General features: G+C 39.7%; 3 protein-coding genes across 8 annotated transcripts in view; 1 reads left to right on the forward strand and 2 right to left on the reverse strand.

Annotated features, from left to right (window-relative positions):
• Positions 1-3828, forward strand: part of oxr1a (oxidation resistance 1a) — a 79815-nt gene extending 75987 nt beyond the window's left edge. For all 6 annotated transcript variants that reach the window (XM_083893694.1, XM_083893693.1, XM_083893688.1 and 3 more), the window contains 3 exons: positions 74-169; positions 1489-1562; positions 1680-3828. In XM_083893694.1, the coding sequence (XP_083749820.1) occupies positions 74-169; positions 1489-1562; positions 1680-1815 (306 nt within the window). In that variant the 3' untranslated portion in view covers positions 1816-3828. The remainder of the gene's footprint in view (positions 1-73; positions 170-1488; positions 1563-1679) is intronic.
• Positions 3829-5594: 1766 nt separating this feature from the next.
• Positions 5595-14605, reverse strand: sqlea (squalene epoxidase a; the record flags this gene model as incomplete). Its single annotated transcript, XM_083893634.1, has 11 exons — positions 5595-5787; positions 6858-6945; positions 7071-7167; positions 7281-7423; positions 8769-8864; positions 10024-10195; positions 10300-10413; positions 10532-10628; positions 11626-11803; positions 12654-12915; positions 14324-14605. 11 exons carry the CDS (start codon positions 14603-14605, stop codon positions 5595-5597), a joined length of 1722 nt encoding a protein of 573 aa, XP_083749760.1.
• Positions 14606-15840: 1235 nt separating this feature from the next.
• On the reverse strand, positions 15841-20190 carry LOC310924383 (uncharacterized protein). The gene is made up of 14 exons (XM_083886097.1): positions 20111-20190; positions 19577-19653; positions 19013-19085; positions 18534-18646; positions 18394-18419; positions 18078-18215; positions 17891-18000; positions 17693-17788; positions 17515-17598; positions 17310-17436; positions 17109-17214; positions 16427-16609; positions 16243-16317; positions 15841-15977 (listed from the first exon to the last, which is right to left on the reverse strand). Exons 1-14 carry the CDS (start codon positions 20136-20138, stop codon positions 15894-15896), a joined length of 1320 nt encoding a protein of 439 aa, XP_083742223.1. The 5' UTR covers positions 20139-20190; the 3' UTR covers positions 15841-15893.
• Between the last annotated feature and the right edge of the window lie 93 nt (positions 20191-20283).

Raw genomic sequence — 20283 nt, forward strand, 5'->3', positions numbered from 1 at the left:
TTTGTAGCACTGATACTTTTCTATAAACTTTCATTTTAATCTCAGAGTTAATCACTGTTCCTTGTTGCTCCAGGTATTTGGTGCACTGGCATCCGAGCCCTTTAAAGTCAGCGATGGTTTTTACGGCACAGGCGAGACCTTCCTCTTCACCTTTAACCCAGAGTTTGAGGTGAGGGTTCTGCACTAAATTTGTCGCATGTTGTCCCTGTTTTATTTAGGTTTTCATAGCTTTCGATATTTTCTTTATGCGAGGGCCTTGCTTTACAGAGGCCACCAGTCATATCAGCATACTATGCAAAAAAACGGCATTAACCCAACCCGTAAATTAATGAAGGAGGAGGAAACTTCTGAGAGAAGTTAAGAGAGGTGAAATGTGTGTTTACATCCTTTCTGGCATATGAAGGCCATCATTGTCGTTCACTGACACGCTTGGGAAAGGGAGTGGGTTGTGGAGATGTCCTTGTGTTTGTTGCACTCTGACTATTAGATATCACTCATTCTTACACACTATTGTTCAGGATTTTGTCTCTCAGTTTCACAATGCTGTTTTATTATCAGCCTTGTTTATAATCTGCACAGAAATAAAAGGCAGATGTTAGCAATGAAAAGCTTAATGTGGTCGATGGATACCCTGCAGACCTATTGTGTAAACCCAAATCAGGGAATGCTAACTTTTTTATATTTAAATGATGCAATTTTTGTATTACACTGGATCACAAACCTAATATGTTGTGTCATTGCTTCATTGTGGAGGTGTTTGCTGCCTTTTATGCCCCACGTCTCTCTCTTTCTCTCTCCCATACTCACAAACATGTTGATCCGTCTCTCATAGTCTGACTGGCTATCGGCAGAACCAAAAGAAATACCGCCTGCGTTGGTGTTCCATTAAAATCCATAAAGGTTTTACTGTCCCCAGCAGGCCGTCAGAATCTGACATTAACTCGGTAGATATGGCTTTCACTACGGGGTTGTGCACCGAGTATATGGTTCTCAGTGGACATCAGCTCCCGACGCTTATGAGACGAGAGTGTTCTGTGTGTGCATGTGGCTCCTGCTGACCGATTCACTTTAAAAGTTGATCATCTGGCACTTGCAGTAGCCTCAGAAGTAATAATCCTACCAAGTTTGGTGAAAATCATCCACCTGTTGTTGGCTTCAGAGCGACTGAAGTGTACTGTCATGCACCATATGAGATGTACAGAGCAATGGAATCACATGTTGGCCACGAGAGTTCTGGATACGTTACAATGAACACATTACGAAACAAGCTGTTTACCCAGTTTGTCAATCACAAATCAATTCTGTAGTGACTTAAAGCATGCACCTGGGAGTTCCTCAGATGTATAAAAGTTGTTACTGAATCATCAGGTTAGTTAAACCACCTGCAAACATGGGTGTATTCTTTTCTCGACAGGTAAAAGACTTGTAAATGATGTCAACAATGACAATGTCATGCAGCATCCTCTAATGTTTTTGTGTTTGCACTAGGTGTACAAATGGACCGGTGACAACATGTTCTTCATCAAGGGAGACATGGACTCCTTAGCATTTGGTGGAGGAAGGTGAGTTCCAGTAAATATCGACTCAGTTTAAATGAAAAAAAGCTAAGTTTCCACCGTCTGACCTGATGTGACCTTGAGATAATCTAACTGAAGTCTTCTTGTTGTTTTCTCTTCCAGCGGAGAGTTTGGCCTGTGGCTGGATGGAGACCTTTACCACGGCAGAAGTCACTCCTGTAAAACATTTGGAAATCCCATGCTCTCGAAAAAGGAGGATTTCTATGTGCAGGACATAGAGATCTGGGCGTTCGAATAACACAACAGTTCATCACAGGGAAAAACAAGTCCTTCAAAGGGCAATGCGAGGAATTCTCCTTTAGAACAATGGCAGAGTCCCAAACCTTAACTGCACATCACCGAGCTCTCCAGGCCGGAAGCCAGCTATCGGATGCTTGTTGTGCATTACTACTGCAGTTATTACAGAGCTTTTTTTTTTCTTTTGTGAAAAATTACCTTTGTGTGTATCTTGTTACAGCCTTGTGCAGCGTCTTTACAGAACAGTGGGTAAAGCAGTTGCGGTGATTGGTGAGAGCACTGTGAGATGAGGTCGCATCAGAAAGTTGAGTAGAGGGTAAACAGGGAAAGTAGCACCAGACGTTGAAGAGGGATAGATCATCGACTCTCCTCTTGGAACGAGAGGAAGTGAAGATGATGGCCACTGAGGTTTGGGACTCCTGCGACTCCAGAGAACTCGCCTACTGCTGCAGGTTGTGTATCTGAACTTCACAGATCCTCAAGGAGTCCCCCCGGCACCTTCACAGATCCCGTCTAGAACTCCGCTCATTTGGTAGGATGCAAAACTCACTGTGCTGTCAGCGTTGACGGAGAGACACTCAGTCATAGGCGGAGAGAGAGAAGCAGACAAAAACATCACTCGCATTCCATTACTCTTGGTGATGGTGGTGTGCGAAAACTAAAGTTGTTATTTGTGGTCAAACACCAGTATACAAAACAAAAAAACAACACATCAGCAGCAGGATACGATGACTCTTAACTCGGAGAAGAGAGCATATTCATCACGGGGATGGGGGTGTAGTCTTTTCACACTATAGTACAGTTTTGGGTTTGTCTTCTGAGGCTAAACTTCTAGAGTATCGTGTATTGTAGTCCTCCTGTTGTTCACTGTCATAGCACATCATCTGAAAGCACATAGCTATAATCAGACCACCCATCGTCGTAATGTTCTGTTCAGTGGGTGTACGTGTGAGTCCAGCTAACGGCGGTTCCTCTCGCAGGGGCTGCTTGCTGTACTGTTCGTAGACAGTAAACGTGTTGCAATAGATTTGTGGAATATGCAAATAACCTGTCCTGTGACCTCAAACACCTGCAGGTTCCGGGGCTCTTTCGCTGCCGCCTGCCGCTCTTTCAAGGGAGAAACTTGTAAAGCTTTTACGTCTTGATACACAATTGCTTTTCGGGGTATCATTTGAAAAGCCTGAGACGTGGTTAACTGTTTTACATGCATATATGACAATTATATAATGGTATATATGATTATATACATATGGAGTTATATAATCATATATATTTTGCTGTTAAGTGTGACAGTGACCTATTTGTGCTGATATTTCAGCTGTTACAATATAATGTATATTACCTTGTAAATTAATGTTAAAATAGTTACTCATATATACATATATGTGTGTTTATACACACATATATGTATATATGAAACACATAATGCTATATATAAATATATATATATATATATATATAAAGTGTGGATTGGTGGGTTGCTTCTAGCACTTTAATCTGGTGTAAAAGCGTTAAAACCAGGTTCCTAGATTCTCTTAGCAGTAGCTGTACAGTAGTTTTTTTGTTTTTGTTTAGATCATTATGATGTTAACTGTTAGAAAGCTTGCTGCTACCAATATCAATAAGGGTTTGCCCTGACGCTGTGAGCGTCGGAAGAGGACGATTCCGCTGATGTAGGAAGGCGGGGGGTGGGTTGGCCACGGTTGAGCACACGGCAGAAGGTTTCGGTGTCTCCTCATCACGTGCTGTCAAGTGAGTCTCCATAGGTTCAGATAGGTATGAAGGTAGACTGAGCGCTGATGGGCACATGATGTTGTATGTCCAGTACTGACACCTCCCCTCCCCCAAGGAGCTTTCACCCACCCCCCACCCTCCCTTTCTGGTCTTCCACACCAGTATTTGTGTCCTTGTGGAGAGTCACAAAGAATAATATGGATAATTCTTCCAATTATTTCACCAGAATACAATGTATCAGTGATGTATAAATAACAATAAAGCGGAATTAATTGTTGTAACCTGGGATACAATTGAATTTGTGATGTTTTTTTTTTATTATTTTAGGCTGTGTAGCGCTTACCATCTGCAGTGTAGACTCAGTGCAACACAAAAGGCTTAAAAGAAATTAAGACATCACTTCCATTTGCTCACTGGAAGTTCTTCTCTCCAATAAATTCCAGCTGCCCTCCACAGTTCAAGGTTCCCGGTCAAATCATAAAGTCTGATGCCACAGCTCCAAGGTAAGCATGTGAACTGCAGCTGCTCACACAGATGGATTTTTTTCTTATTCAGTGACACATTTTGACACATTTATTAATTCTTAATGTGTCCCTCAACTCTGTTCTGATATGTAAACCAATTTCTTAAGCAGAAAACAAAAGGAATGTCATTCACACATGCTGATGTTAATATTCTAGCCAATGCTTTGTATTTTTTGAGAGTTAAAAGAAGTGAATGGATTGTGGGTAATGTAGGTGTCAGGTTTTACCAGGAAGAAAACAGACTTAAATATATATACATGCGTATGTATATACATACATACGTATATATATATATATATATATACATATATATGTGTATCTATATATATATACATGTATGTATATGTATAGACATATGTATTGTATATGTATGTGTGTGTATATATACATATATGTATTGTATATGTATGTATATATGCATATGTATGTATACATATATGTATTGTATATGTATGTATATATGCACAGGCATATGTATTGTATATGTATGTATATATGCATATGTATGTATGTATGTATACATATATGTATTGTATATGTATGTATGTATGTATATACGTGCGTGTATACATGTGACAACAAATTACTTATTGTAGCTGTCAACATCAGCAATTCTCTTGACCTTCAAAATAAAAGCACAGGACAGTGATTTAATCCAGTTTATTGAGGCAAAAATGTTCATAAACCAAGAGTGATCTGAGTGACACCCCACTGCAGACTCCTTTAGCTGTGAGTGAGCGCCCTCTAGTGGTAGAGTCAAGTCGGTTAAATCACTATAATAATGGTATTTCTTGACCAGCAGCGGACTCGTCTTCTCTTGTGAGTCTGGAGATTATACAGCAGAGTCTGCTGTTAAAATAATAATAATAAAGACGTTATGTGATTTATTTAAAGGCTAATCAAGCACGTGTGAACATGACCGTTTCTGCATCAGCTGAAGTGAAGCGACACTCCTGCATCATTTGCTGACACAAGCTTTTATGTCGTCTGACGTCTCAGGTTCCGCTCAAATCTCCCTCGAGCGACACCGAGTAATGTGTCATGTCTTCCAGCAGGACCAGTGAGGCACAGGGATCATAGTTTTGTCATATTTAACTGCACAGTCGGCAGCATGGACACCGAGAGGGTTTGAAAACAGTGTGTGCAAAGACAACAATAATAGGAAGGCAGAGGAAACCACATCAAAACATGAAATAATGAGTTTGAAAAAGTGCTACAGGCAATTTGCTCAGCAATACAAGGCTGGAAATGTGAACTTGAAAAGTGTGATTGTTGTGGTAAGAGCTTGCTCTTGCTTCAGATTTATAATGACACTACAGGTAGTGATGGATCCCTGTTTCAGTAAGGCAGACAGCGGTACAGTGTAGAAAATCCTCAGTAGTAAAAAATAATATGTTTTGGAAGGTAAACGCACAAAGAATCGTCAATTACCAGTTTGTGTTGTTTTTTTTGTCCCAGGTTTCACTTCCAGCAAAGCAGCTGTAGCCGCCGACGTTACAGTGGCGCCGTGTCTGTGTTTCCTTCAGTACACCAGGTACTTGAATTCAGAGTAGATGAGCGGGAACATGACTGTGCAGGCTCGGTACAGGATGGCTCCACTCTTATACAAAGCCCGAGGTTTGGTCAACCACGACTCACGCTTGAAGCTGACGTAGATTGCGTACAGAGCCACAGCGAAGAAGTGTCCGATAAGAGTCATGGGTTTGGGTGTCAGCCTGATGAAAAGAAAATATGCATCACAATGTTATTATAATTGAACTAGAGTCTGTAAGTCTGCAAAAGCCGTTCCATTTCTTTTTCATTTAGTTTATTTCAAATATCTTCAACATTTCCTAATCATCACGTTTAATAGGAGTCGACATAAGTATAAACTTCTATGTTCCTACAACTCAATTTAACGACTACTTTACCCTCTGTCCAACTATTATTATAACACAACATGCAATTTATAGAATGTTCTCAATAAAACATACAATGGTAGACAATACTTCTGGCTTTAAATACCATTCCGGATTAAACTGCTGTTCTTCATCATTATATTTATTTAAAATGTTTTAAACTGACTTGTGTTTTTACTTTATATATATATATATATACACACACATATACTTTTTAAAGTTGTTTTGGTACAAAAATGTAGTTTCCATCTAAACCTATGTCTCTGAAAATTACTTCTTCAAATCTGGGTATTTTAAAGTTAAAACCCAAGAATTTACAGAAATCTAAGTGAGTAAATGCCCTGAAATGTATAAGAAGAACTAAGTTTTGTCCCTCTCTGCATCAAAAACTCACTGGACGTCATTGTCTGCAGAGGAACTGTTGACTTTTGTCTGCACTTTCAAAGTCATTTATCCAGGATTGTGTCTCACTGTTGTCCTGCTTTTGTCTCTGCTTCAGCAGCGTCAGCCTCTGCAGCTCATTGTGCAGACGGTTACGTCAGCCAATCTTTCCACGTGCTCTCAATGGAAGTCACTGAGTGTAAAGGCACAGTATGTCAATTCTGCTACTAGGGGTCTCTAATTCTAAACATGACCAAAAAATACCTAGTTTGTTTGATGACATCAGGGAGCAGAAAAACCCACTGAACATTATCGCAGAGACACTAAAGCAGATGATCTGAAATGAAACGGTCCATTACCTTGTCTGGAAATAAGGATTTGACTAATATGAGTATTCAACAAAAGTCCTGCTTTAAACAGCAAAGAAACGAGGCTAATTTCCCTATCTTAAAAATAATAGAATTGTATTTTCCTGTTCATTACGTGCGACATTGTTAGAAACTCACACTGAGAGAAGTCCAATGGGTCCAGAGACGCACTCTCCGCCCAGCTTGAAATACTGGAAACAGGCTTTCCTCAGCTCGTGGAGAGACTCTAGTTCACACAAAGCCACCATTATTATTACTATTATTATCACTCCATCTTATGGCAGCTTTTTGTTTTGTCTTGATTTGAATTCTTTAAGCGATTAAGTGGTGCAGGGACAGACGGGGACTCACCGTCAGTGGCTGCGAACAGCTCGTACAGAGCCTGGGCCAAAACGTTCACCACAAAGGAATGTGATGACTTTCTCTCCCAGTGGAATTTTTTCTTTGCCTATTGAGATGAAGAAGTAAAAAGCAGGTTAATATTATAAGCTAGTCTGGCGTGAAATGACAGCACACTGTGTTTGAATAAACATGGGATCCATTAACTCGTCACAAATTCACCTGCAACATGTTCCCGTCGTCGTACAGGTCGGGGATGTTTCTGAGCAGGTTCCTCCAGATGCGGACGTCGTTGAGAGCCACGCTCATCCCGCCTCCCGTCAGAGGATGCCTCATGTTGTACGCGTCGCCCAGGAGCAGAACGCCTGAGGAGAGCAGACCACGGGCGGTTTGTGTAACAAAATACACGTAGCTTCACACACCGGTTTAAAAAAAAAGCAAAACCTTGCAGATTCAACAGTTATTTTACTATTTGTCTGAGTATTAAGGCTGATTTTTCCAATACTACGTTTATACGTGGAATATAGGGTGTCATATTATTTTTCTCACTACACTACCTACCTACGATATAAACAAAAATGTACTCAAATCAGATTTAATTTGTATTCGAAAATGTTCTATTTTGTGACTTCTGCACAATTTTCTCAAATTTAAAAAGTAAATAAATAAATTTGTGATATAAAATGAATCATAACTTTGACTCAGTAACACATAGGAAGCCTGAGGATGTGACCTATAAACACATGTCCATATAAGGGTGTTCATGCGGCACGGCGCAATAAAGGTTAATGTAAGGTTACACGTGTTTGTTCTGTGCACTAAATTTGTATTTTTTTCCATCCAAAAATCTATTTGACAGTCTGTTTTTTATCACCCGTTACATCTTAATTTCTTGCACTCTATTTGCTGCTCTTTTTAATTTAAATTTTTAATTTTATTCATTATTATTAATAAATTCTTTATTTTTTTATTTCTTAATTTTTGAATTTATAAATGTTAATGTTTAACGTTTCTGTACTTGCTGAGTCTTATATGAAGCATAAGAATGTGGCCAAAAACAGTTACTACATTTCGTTTCGTTTCGTTTTCTGACGTAACTGGCAACCCATGGTTGCTCGGCAGCTGAGACTCTACTGACTGTAATGATTGGTAGACGGCGGTAGGTGGCGCCACATGCCAAAACATGATTTCAAAACATAAACATGATTTTCAGTCTGCAAATATATATTTTTCTCTGTGACATATTAGGAGGATTTTATGGCCAGTTGCTTTAGATTTATTACATAATGCACATTTAAGTATTCTGATTCTTAATAATTGCTAAATAAATATTTTTTTCATATCAAATATATACGTGTACTCAAATTGGAGAGACCATCAATAAATGTAATGTGTATCACATTATGAATATTATTTAACTGTTATATTTTATCAGATGATCAAATGTAAACATATATCTGCAGTCATCTCTAAAGGCCATTAAAAATTTAAATTTGAATTCTTAATGCCACAGTCTTAATCTTCCCTTCAAACACAGACTGACAGCAAGTTAGTGGACAAACAGTAAATGGTTTAGCTTTGTTTTAACACACATCAGAGTCCACATTGATCCACTCCTTTGACAGCAGTGCATAACATATGCCGGAGTCAGTTGAAAAGGTTCCCTCAGATCGCCTGAAACGACAGACGCAGTCGATATCGCTTCAGTACCTGGTTTATTGACGGGGGAGGGAGGGAGGAAGCTGGCGGGCATGGACCGGAGTCGATCATTCTGCAGCGCCACCATGAACGGCTCCTGTAAATGCTCTGCAGGAAGGAGAGAGGAAAGAGAAGGAGCACAGGTGGTCGATCACTCAAAAAAAATTTTTTTGGTGTACGTTTATCAGCACATCAGTGTGACCGACTCCGCTGACACTCTTTCAGCTGCACCTCTGCCTCATACTTTACCTTTGATATTTCAGCTTGAATAGCAGAGCGCACTGTGAATGTCAAACCCTTCAAGTGCAGCTGGGGCATCAACAATCATCCCCAACACTGTGTTCCTCCAATAAATGCTTTAAAAGCACAAAACCTGTGACCTGTGACCTTCTCTGACCTCCACCAAGGAGGTTATGTTTTCACTGGAGTTTGTTTGCTTGTTTGTTTGTTTATCTGTCTGTTATTTAGCAACATAACTCGAAAAGTCACGGACGGATTTGGATGAAATTTTCAGGAAATGTCCACAATGGGACCAGGAACTAGTGATTACATTTTGGGCGTGATCCATATACACTATCACTGGTTACAACACTCGCTGTCTGACCCAGGCGCGCCTGCAGGGTGTATTTTGTAGGGCACTGAGCTGCCTTGGAGTGCTTTTCTAGTTTGTTTATGGATCAATAGTGAATTATGGAATTTTATAAAGGAAAAAAAAGGGCAAAGTGCTATATATTCCAAACTCTTTAAAATGTATTTAAACTGCATATAAAAGCACTTCAACACCAGTCACTTCACATATTGGTTTCTTAATCACCTTGAAATTTAAAGTCTCTTATTCCTAGTTTGCTTTGCTATGTATTTTAAAAACCACGGCCCTGCAATATTGTCAGGTGGGACTGCAGGAACATGTTTAAATTTTAAATACTCAAAAAACTTGAAATACTTTGGGAAATAAAAAAAAACAAAAAAAAAAACTGCAACAAAAAGATCTTCTGTGACCCATGAGTGACCATTTATCACTTAAAAACAGTTCCATAAACAATTAAAGCAGGGCTGAACAATTTATCATTTCCAATTAAAAACTGCAATTTGAGACAAACACACTTAGTTTGTTGCAATGTCTTCTATTTTTGATTGGTCTTGTCTAATGTTGCAAAGTAAAATCTAATGCATACATGTTGGAAACAATTAAAATAGACGTTCTCAAGTTCTCCTCCTTACAAAAGGCTACAGAGTAGTAACTGTTGTTGTTGTGTGTTTTGTGTACCTGGCAGTTGTGGGTGTATCTTCTCACTCATGTAGTCGGAGAGGTTGCGTGGCATCTCTCCCCTGATGTCCACCAGCACTCTGGTCTGTGAGGAGGAGATCTGGTAGACGAGCACCGGGCTGGGGTTGGCCAGCACCAGCTCAGCGTGGTTGTCTTTAAACTGAGGACAGTCCTGAGGAAGAAATGACATCATGACGTCAGAAAATGGTTAATAATAATTTGAAACAATTCAATTGATTGAAATTGTCCCCATTTGGCTGATGATGTTCTCTTTACCTTCATCAGGCATCCGACAAAGTGAGAGGAGACCTGAGCTTTCCCTGAGACCAGACTCTTTCTGAATTTGGAGAAGCAGCCGTCAGCCACCACAGTCAGGGCTGCGTGGATTTCCTGCAGGACACACGTTTACATCGTCATCATCATCATCGTCATCATCATCATCATCATCATCATCATCATCACACTTTAAACATGTGAGATATTAAGCTTCTGCTCATCCTGTCCTCACCTTGATCTCTTCAGTGTCTCTGTCCTTATACTGGACTCCTGTGATGCAGCCGTCCTCCTCCTGCAAACTGGTCACGGTGCCTTCTACGAATGTGACACTGGGGGGCGCAATTAGACAGAGTAAACCATTGTGTGGTGGAAACGCTTTAAATGAACTAGACTTTATCTGTGCCTTTTCTAAAAAAAAAATAAAAATAATAATATTGCAGTGGTTTATTGAACCCAACCACTGATATTTGCATTAAAGTATGCAATGATTTTGCCAATAATGTCAATAATTGCTGTTATAAAATGTTAAATAATTAAAGATTAGGGTGTGATCTGAGTGAAAGTTGAAGAAGCCCTGTTACTTGTTGTTTAAATCTTCTTTATGGACCAACTGGGTGTCTTCACAAATATATACATGTTATTCCATTATTTCGCCTAGTGTGTGTAGGACTCTGTGCTGCACTGTGGAGCCAAGAATAGAACTTTTCACAGACCGTTGCCCTCACCAGCACTCTCACATATTTTACGGACAAAACGGAGCTCCGCGAGCAACAATTCCTGGAATTTATTGTCTTGTGACGTCCCAAGGAGCGCGGAAGTCAACATCGCGTGTTTTATCTCCTGTACTTAGACTGAGGAGGACCACAAAAACATGAGTGAGTCATCTTTTTTCACACTTTGCCGACTGGTAAGGCCTCCAGAGTCCCAAATATAAGGATTTAAATGATTAAAAAGTTGATTTAGCATAATAAGGGACCTTTGAACTTTGAACTGAAGATGCCTTTTGGATGAAAGATGAAATATCTATAACTACAACCAACTAAAGATGACCTGGATGATTCTGCTGCCTTAAAGTCAAACATGAACGAGGTTGGTATGGTGGTGTGGTGATAGCACTGGTGCCTTGTAGTCAAAATGTTCCTGCTCCAATCTTCTCCCACATTTTCTGCAGGCACTTCCTCTCACAGTCCACACACATGCAGATTAATGTGAGGTCAATTAGAGACGTGACATTAGCAGCAGCTTCAATCCTTCACTCTGCTCTGAACTCCTGTTTGTTCTCACCCTAAGCGCCAGCAAAAAAACGTCGTCATGGTGTGGACTCACTTTGGCTCTGCGAGGGCAGCTCTCCTCAGGCCCATGATGAATCGACCGTGATGGAACGCCCAGCCACTCTTGATGTTCTCCTCCTGCTGCGGGTAAGAAAGCTCCACCTCGGTGCTGCTCCCTATGTCATGGATCACGTAGCCCTTCACCTCGTGAGCATCCAAACCCTCCACTGACCCTGATGGAGGCCAAACACACGCGACAGGTTACTGTTTCAGAGCCTTCATTCATTATTCAGTCAGCATGTGTGAAAAGGGACAAATGCTAAGAGGCTACTACACGAGCTGGAGAGAGCTACTGTAGGCTTAGAGTAATACTCGAAAATAATCATTTACCCCTACAGTTTATCTCTCTATATCTCTACATGAATTTTAAGTTAATTAAAACCACACTTTTTTTTCTTCCGTCATTTAGAAAAAAATAAAAACATTATGGAAAAGAAATATCCTGATACAGCATATCAGGAATATTTAAGTATAAAAGAGGTGTGTTTTTTTTGTACAATGTGATCATTATAATCCCAAACTAAAACTCTCATGTCACATGTTTTTTGGACACTGCATTGAAATCATTTGCCATTTAGATGATCTAGAGAGCCAATTTTTCCAAGTTCCAATTCAGATTTTACAAGGATTTGAGGTGTGTTTCAAAAATAATTCTATTATTGTATGCGCTCTATTTAACTACTGACCATTTTTAGACAGGTACAATAGTGTGGTGACATTTAATTTCAACTACTGAGTATTAGTGTAGAAGTCCACAAATAAATTCATCACATATTTGTTTGCTTTCAAACGTACAGCACTTCATCTCAGTTGCTACTTCTTTGTGCGTCAGATTTGACTGTCGATGGAAAAAGACAGAAACACGAGTCACCAGATTCTGATTCAAATATGGCTCCTCTTGATTGGTGCAAAGAGATGATGTCATGTCACCTTTCCCATCTTAGCGCCGCCCACTTCACACCAAAACAACAACAATGTTGAAATATAAGATCTGCCAGGACACAGTTTCACTCTGTCACTGACCTTCCAGGCCGAGCTCTTTCAGAGCCGCGTATCCTCCGGGCTGCAGCAGCTCCCCGACGATTCTGTCAGGCTCCTTCAGGTCTCTCTCAACCACAGTCACCTTCCTACCGTCCCGCGCCAGCACAGCTGCGATTGCTGATCCCAGGACTCCGGCCCCAACTACCACCACATCGGGATCTGGATCCACTGTGGAGCCACTGTCTGAGGCACTTCCTGTGGCAGTAGAGATCTCTGCATCTGCTCTTTTCCTTATTCTCCGGCTCTGGAAACAAGAGACGAAGAACCTCAGTCCACACACAGTCCAGACTGAGCAGCTCTACAGAACATATTTCTGTTTTTTTTTGTTTTAGTTTTACAGTGCATCAAATAACAGAGGCGTTTCAAGGGAATACGGCGTCACCAGGCAAAAGGGACCCAGGGGGCCCCACATTCAACAAGAGCAAACCTTCCACTTCATTCCCAAATGAGGAACAGAAGCATATTCATCTACATTACATTATCTCCTTTATTATCTTTATCTATAACAGTGATACAACACTTATCACAGCTAACAGATAGTATTTATTCTTCTTTCATTGTTTTCGTTTGGTCACAGGCCATTTATTGCCTGTTACTGCTTGTTTTTACCTTTTTTATTCCTTTACTTTGCTACTTAAAAACCTAGATTTCCCCAAGATGATCAATAAACAACCTCACTTTTACTTATGAGATATTATTGATTAAGCCGATTACAATTAAAGCTGTTTCTTGACACTTTTTTTAGCAGCTATTTAGCATTATAAACAATATTGAGCTGCAACTATGGATTATTTTCATCATCGGTTAATCCAGATGTGCCAAAGCTTATTTATACAGTATATAGGCTTGCTTGGTGTTTTAATTGCAGTTGTCCACATTATTATCTACTTAATTTTAGTTACTTAATTCTCTGTTTTTCATATTAATAGATTCATTTCGCATCATGAACATGAAGTTTACATCATTCCATATCAAAACATGCACTTTTACTTTGAAAATCAGTGAAATATCATCATGTTTATCTTTATTGTGATGTCATGATGGAATATTGTGTTATCATTTTTAGATCACATTGTCCACCTGCTGCTGAACAGTTGTTTTTTTTTCCTACTCTTCCTCTTGACCAAACTAGACGCTCATTGGCCTCTTTGAGATTGACACCCCTGGATTTAAATAACGACTCTTTTCTCAAATAAACAGTTTTTTTGTTTGTTTTCAAACCTCAAAATTATATTTTTTTAAATGTCTTGTTTTTGACCACAAACCAAAATTATCCAGTTTAAAATATTTTATTTTTTAACTTGTTTTAATTAAAAAATAAGAAAAGATACTCAAACTGATAAATCAATTGTTAAAATAGTTGGGGGTCAGATTTAATAATGGATTAATCGTTGCAGCCCTGAAACAATAGACACCTATCCAATCCAATCCAACTTTATTATAAACAACAGCTCAAACAAAGTGTTCTGCACATCAGAGATAAATAAAACAAATACAATATGGAAACATAAGCACATATACAAACAAATAAACTACTGTATAAAGTATAAAAACAACACCAATTACCAAGTCCTACAATAAAAATTATAAAAGGGAATTTTCTGTCTTTTATTCGATCTGTAGAAGTCTTCTGTGGATTAAAAGTGTCTTACCTTCCTGCATGTGTCCTCTGGATGACTGTCGCTCCTCTGGGCTGAGGTTTGGGGGATGAAGTGGTTGATGACGGGGACAAAAGAGAGGAGACTCAGGGGTAAAGTGAGGAGCTGACGGAGCCGCAGTTTGCGCTCCTGACTGTATCTGATGTAGGAGAGCATGAGCCCGGCTGTGAGGAACAACACTGCGGCCATAAGCAGCTCCCTGTGGACAAAGCTCCACACTGTGTCCGACTTCTTATACAGGTACGTGAAACTCGCTATTCCCAGGAAAGTCCACATCTTTATAGATTAAATAATATATATAATAATAATACAAAATAAATTAAGTTTAAGGTGAAAGGACACTATTATAAAGTTATAATAATAATAAAAATAAAAATAAAAATAATACTCTGTTCAGTCAAAACAAAGTGTTACCTTTCATAAGTCATAATAACTTGTGGTTCAATTACTACTTTTTCTAAGAGGACACACAGACAGTGGAGGATTCGCTGATTTAAAGTCCCGCCTCCTCCACAGTTCCACCAGCCAATCAGCAGCGACGTGACAGTGAGCAGAGCTCACGCTATCCGCCCATTGGACAGCGGCGCCGGTGCTGGTCCTCCCCCCGGCCTCTGATTGGACAGACGGGCAGCGAGGATGGTAGTATGATGTGATGTCAGTGGAAAGGTGAGCAGACCCGAGGACTCCTAACAATGAAATAACACGGGAACAATTTCACATGTATTTATTAGGGTTCGAGCACGACTGTGCAAGAAACCTATTGAAACTGAAAGAGTTATTTATTTTGTTACATAAGAATAATAAAAAAAAAACAGTAAGTTTTTTCATGTAATGTATTCACTAACAAAACTTAAATCTAAATCACTAGCTAAGATCGATCCTTTTCTAATGGAACTAAAATCCAAAATTTAAATCTCTTAATTTTATAAACATTATGAAAAGTTTTTCAGTTAGCTTCATATTAGCTGCTAACACTCACTGTTTGCTTCATATTAGATGCTAACTCTCACTGTTAGATTCATATTAGCTGCTAACTCTCACCTTTTGCGTCATGTTAGCTGCTAACTCTCACTGTTAGCTTAATTTTAGCTCAACATTCTAGGTTATGATCAAAGAATCACATAATCACACAAAGTTTTTGCTAAAAAAACAAACAAAAAACAAAAATTGTGGATGAGCCATGTGAGCCACCAAGTGGAACCAGTTGGTTTGGTATGGTGCGTAAAGGTAATGTTCTTTGTAGAAACGCAAGCCCAGAGCTTTTCCGTTCCAAACCGTACTGAACTGTACCATATTTGTACCCCAGCAACCATCGGAATTTGGGCGAATATCGATCATTCGAAAACAACGAATCAGGACGTGGTCTGTAACTTCCCATACACTGATCAATCTGCTCAAAACTTCATACATGAGACAAGGCATAGCGCCACCTGCTGGCAGCACAGCGGCTACAAGGGCCAACACAACGCAGCTTTGTTAATATTGTGATTAAAAATATAGTGTACTACCACTATGAGTGACTCAAACAGTTTATTAAGAAAGTAAAGGAAGAGGTTTTTTTTAATTATATGTAGTGATTAAAGATGGATTCATATTTTTCTTGCTTCCCTGATGTGACCTTTGGTTCACCGTTCTGCTGGATATAATCCTGAAATAAAAAAAAAAAAAAAAATGGCATGAAGCTGCGAGACAGTTACAATTATTGTACAAAAACATGTATATTTACTCAAACATGAAACCTAACATCATAGGGCCCTGAGGAAGGGTCAAAATAAATTGAATCATCATAGAACTAGCACTTAGAAGGTGTTTTAAGCACTTTAACATGTACCGTTTTATTTCTCTAAAACTACAGATTCTCATTTCACTGATGACTCACAAACAAAGATTGGACCTCTATGTTTGACACTTACCTCCATGTCCTCTAAGGTGGCAGAGCCGTCCTCCACTTTCTGTCCAAGACCATGACTGAAGCTGGAGTATCGCTCCTGTTTAAAGTGACACAGAATCAGATATACATGACATGAGTTACATACTGTACATGCTGCGTTAAACAGTGGCTGCCGCACCCACACACACTCACACTCACATACATACCTTCACCATATCAGTGATTATACCGTCCTCTATGATGCGTACAGCATTCCTGAGGCCTCTTGCAAACGTGTCCATGGCTCCGATGTGAGCTATGAACAGGTCGTCCAGGTCTGTGGACTCTCTGCGCACCTTAGCATCAAAGTTCAAGCCTCCTGGCTGCAGACCACCTTGTTCAATGATAGTCTGGAATAGATGAGACAAATGCCTAATAACCAATATCCCTGAGCCACTGCAACAAAGAGTTGCCCCCTGATGGCCAGTCAATAAATTGCAGGTTACAGCCACTTCTGCAGATGTTTTTTTGGCCAACCAGCCATTATCTATTATCTACCGCTTTATCCTCCACATGAGGGTCGTGGGGGGTGCTGTGCCAATCTCAGCTGACATAGGGCGATAGGTGGGATCACACCCTGGACAGTTCAACAGTCCATCGCAGGGCCACACATATAGAGACAAACAACCTACTACTCATACTTACCTAATCTACTCTCATACTTACATCTATTAGATTAAGAGTGTCCAATTTGCCTAATCCCCAAATCTGGATGTTTTTAGACTATGGAAGGAACGCGGAGAAAACCCATGCACACATGGGGAGAATATTGATCTTTATCCAACAATACTATACAATAACACCACCACCCAAAAAGGTGAATTACTCTTAATAAGTTATAAAGTTCACCTTCATAACCATGGTAGTGTTCCTGATGTCCATGGGGAACTGATCTGTGTCCCAGCCCAGGTCAGGAGAGCCAGTGTTCGCATCAACCGAACCCAGCATGCCAAACCTGTGCACGAGATTGAAAATAAGTGCAGTTTAAGTTTTAAGACACTATGGGTGTGGGGGAAAAAAAAAATTATGTTTGCAGTTCAAGTGTCTCACGCAGACGCCATGGCAACGTCATGTTCATAGGAGTGTCCTGCCAGCGTGGTGTGGTTGGGCTCAATATTCAACTTGAAGTGATTCTCCAGACCAAAATGCTTCAGGAATCCTATGACGCTCATAGCATCTATTAAAGGTGGCACGTAAAAAAATAAATAAATCACCATGACTCTTTATTCACATTTCTTGATAGTGAAGATCTTACCATAATCATACTGATGTCTGCATGGCTCCTTGGGTTTTGGCTCGATAAGAAACTGACACTTTAATCCGATGTCGTCTTTATACTCTGCCGACACATGCACGAACAAAAACGTGACACATACTGACTGACTGACTGGGTTAATGTTGTGTTAGCTCAACAGTAAGTACAAAACACTTACTGACAGCCATGTTGAAGAAGTTGGCCATGTGTTTCAGTTCAGCAGCGACATCAGTGTTGTGCATGGACAGGAAACCTTCCCTTCCTCCCCAAAACACTAAGAAGACAGAATATGATAAGTCATTCTTGTGAGCCCCGTCTCACGTCAGGGCCCCGGGCAACTGCCACACCCCTGAGTGTAGATAAAACACCTTCATACCAAAGTTTTCTGCACCCAGCTTCTTGGCGATATCCAGTCCCTTTTTGAGCTGAGCGCCGGCATAGGCCAGAACGTGACAGTCAGGGTTTGTGGCAGCTCCATTCATGTACCTGCCACATGTGAAGATAGTATTATGATGGTCCTAATTTTGTTGTTGTTTTCTAAAGATTAGTGGAAAAATATTGACCTTGGGTGGGCAAAGAGGTTACAGGTGACCCAGAGCACTTTAACTCCAGTCTGCTTCTGCAGCTGAAGAGCCAGATCAGTTATTTCATCCAGATTCATGTTGGACTCCTTCAGTGTGGAGCCCTCCGGAGCCATGTCCCTGTAGGAAATCACAACATACAGTAGCTTTAATTGATTGTGTAAAATCAAACAAAATCAAGGTTTTTGACACAAAGGACACTTATTGCTGAACTAATTTCACTTAAACTGCATTTAATGTTGGCTACATTGTCACACAGTATTCACACATGATTAAAAAAAAGATTTATTTTGATTACCTGTCGTGAAATGTGTAGTATTTAACCTGTAAAGACAAGCAGAGGTCACGTTACAGGAAATTTACCATAAATAATCTTAATAATGAAGCTCTGTATGTACAGAGGTTACTTTGATCATTAAATAAGGTACATTTCCTCACTCCAAGCTTGGTGAAAAACTCAAAAGCGGCGCAGAGTCGCCTCTTGGCCGATTCCATAGGCGTTCCTTTATTCCAGGGCCTGTGGAGAGTCTGGAACCCAAAAGGGTCAGCACCTGAGAGAGAAGATCATAGTAATCAAGGAAAGAAAGACTGTGCACAGATTAAGCAAATGAGTAGGCCTGTTATTTTAAGTAAAATTATGTTGAGATATCAGAAATACAGGCTTCAGTATTAGTGCAAGATGTTTCCAAACTTCAGTTTCCAGTCCAGATAAGACTGAGGAACAGCATCAGAAAACAGTGGCGACTGGTGACATTATTTTATGATATGTGCCATAACCACATGTCACCACTGGGAGACGCCAAAGGAAACGCGTTACAGATTTTATTATTGGCTAAATGTGTCTCTGCCTGAATACAACCATACTTCCAAAAAAAAACTGAACTATCCCTTTAATGACGTTAAAGTTGTTACCGTACCAGTTCCACAGAAGGAGTGCCAGTAGCAGACTGAGAACCTCAGCCAGTCCTCCATTGTCCTGCCCATCAGCACCTGTACACAACAACACACGTCTTAAATAAGCCGTGTGAATCAACTGTCAATCCTATCTTTGTGAGGACATTTTGTCCACACACCTTTAACAGACACAACGCAAATGTGCCTAATGTTTTTGAAGTAAATCAGCTCACTGTCAAAGTGCATCATGGATAATTTCCTGAATTTCCTGAATTTCAAAAAAAAAAAAGAATTATGATTCTTGAAAAAAAATTACAGGTCCTTGCTGAGGGCGATGCCGACTATTATGATGATAAATTTCAAGTCATTCCGAGAAACTTTTTGTTTTTGAGAAGAAATTCAGCTCACTGTCAAAGTGCATCATTTCCTGAATTTCAAAAAATCATATTAGTTGGATTAAATTTGACCAGTTTTTATTTATTTATTTATTTAATTTTTCCAGATCTTTACTCTTTATAAAACTTGACAGAAAAGTAAAGAGCAGTGTAGGGCTTTTGATGTATTAAGGTATTTAAGGTATAACCCACCTCCTCTGCATTGTAGTGCTTGAAGCACATGACATTTCCTGGTGCAGCAGTGGGTAGATATGGGATCTTGGAGATGCCTGTGCAACACATGACACAACATCTCATAAAACAAGATCATACGTATGCATGGAAGTACTAGTTGGAGTATACTGAAAACAGGTTTGACGCTTTGCAAGAATGAAGCATTGAGTGAAACATTTAAATCATAACTACAAAACCTTGTTTTGTCTGTTCATGTAAACACAACATACACAATTCGAATTAAAAAAAAAAATATTATTTTTTTTTATTTACACTTATTTACTGACTATCCTACTATGAAACAAACGTTTTTTGTACATGTTTGGAGAAGGCCTACATGCAATACCTCCACCTACCACTAGTAAGTACACACTAGAATCTCTGCTAAATTGTAACTCGCTTTACTAAAAGCACGTACAGACCAACGCACATATATATTTGTATATATACAGACACACAAACGCCAAAGAGTGCATGCAACACCTTTAAATTATTAAAAATAACGTGACTTACCCGCAAAGAACTCTTCCTGTTCGCTCATTTTCTGGACACAAACTGAAGCGTCTCTGTCTCAAGTCCACGTCCTTCCTCCAAAACAAAGAGTGCAGTTCCCTCCTCACACACACGGTGTCGCTAAATCCCTTTCAAATCCAGACTCTTAAATGTGACGCCACGGTAACAGTCAC

This window comes from Microchirus variegatus (assembly GCF_963457635.1).
Source record: "Microchirus variegatus genome assembly, chromosome: 1".
Taxonomy (NCBI): domain Eukaryota; kingdom Metazoa; phylum Chordata; class Actinopteri; order Pleuronectiformes; family Soleidae; genus Microchirus; species Microchirus variegatus.